Raw genomic sequence first — 1,196 nt, forward strand, 5'->3', positions numbered from 1 at the left:
AGCAGGTCACGGACGCCACTTGCACGGCCGGATCATAAGCAAACACGGATGTCCATTGGGAGTTATCTGCCGCCTTTTGTTTGTCCAACACGATATGGAGTGGCACCGACATGAGTTTGAAGTTGACGTCGCGATTCGTCGTGATCAACAACTCGTTTTGCCAGTGCTCCACCTTGTATTTCACGCCCTATTAAACCACAAACGATTAATATTTCCATGAAAAATATACAAATACATATATGGAGCATAATACTAGTATACGCCAAGAAAGAGCTGGCAAATGTACAGTGAACAACATGCTAGTCCTAGCCAATTACTTTACACTTTTGAGATATTTGAACCAATGAACGACCATCGTACTTTAACTCAGCTGTTTGGCCCAACTAAAATATATATCTTGGAAACTGTACACGATACATTGAATATCAAGCAGCCTCGAATATAAATATATAAATATATAAATATATTATGTGTACCTGAACTCGTGGCGCGACGACAGCCAAGAACGATTGGGGGTCGTGCAAATCGAGCACGTGCCCTTCGCTGGTCTCTGCGGAAGAAGGTATCAATGACAAGGAACCGGCCAGAGCTGCTTTTGAGGAAGGTGACCTCGAACAACCCGTCATCCTCGGTGAACAGAGTCGTGTCAGCCGACTGCGGAGCGCCCACCAGATGCGACCACACCGAGTACAGGTTTTTATCACAACAAAATTTGTCACTGTCACAACGCATTTCGTCGTGCTCACAAGAAAGTCGGCGTGGTAAACTGTTTTCAAGTTATAATGTTTGCGGAGGTACTGTATCCCAATTTCAGTCATGTCCTGGGAGTTGAGGGTGTCAAATGTCAATCTATTGTCTAAATATAGGGTAGCGGCATAGTCCTGCTGCATTCAACAGCACCCAGCGAATGAGTCCAACGACTCAGCCACAAGGTGTGAAGCCTGGTGGCCACGATTCAATCGTGCACAGTGTGCTTCAAGCCACCAGTCGCCCTCGGCGAAACTTTGTCGTCTTGTGGCGTAGGCCGAAATTAATCTACGCCACAGGCCGACGCAGCTCCAAATCAATGTGATCGTTCTGGTCTTATTGCGCTGTTTTGGCACGAAATCTGGTGTAGCGTACCTATATCCTACGTAGTAGATAGAATGCATTATGTTTTACAACATCAGCTGAAGGCTGCGAGGGTAGGAGCCCTT

General features: G+C 46.2%; 1 protein-coding gene across 1 annotated transcript; it reads right to left on the reverse strand.

Moving 5' to 3' along the window:
• Nucleotides 1-10: 10 nt before the first annotated feature.
• On the reverse strand, nucleotides 11-626 carry H257_16971 (hypothetical protein; the record flags this gene model as incomplete). The annotated part of the gene is made up of 2 exons (XM_009845595.1): nucleotides 11-187; nucleotides 477-626. Coding segments are annotated over 2 exons (327 nt in total), but the record flags the coding sequence as incomplete, so codon positions are not given.
• Between the last annotated feature and the right edge of the window lie 570 nt (nucleotides 627-1,196).

This window comes from Aphanomyces astaci (genome assembly GCF_000520075.1).
Source record: "Aphanomyces astaci strain APO3 unplaced genomic scaffold supercont1.95, whole genome shotgun sequence".
Lineage (NCBI taxonomy): Eukaryota > Oomycota > Saprolegniomycetes > Saprolegniales > Verrucalvaceae > Aphanomyces > Aphanomyces astaci.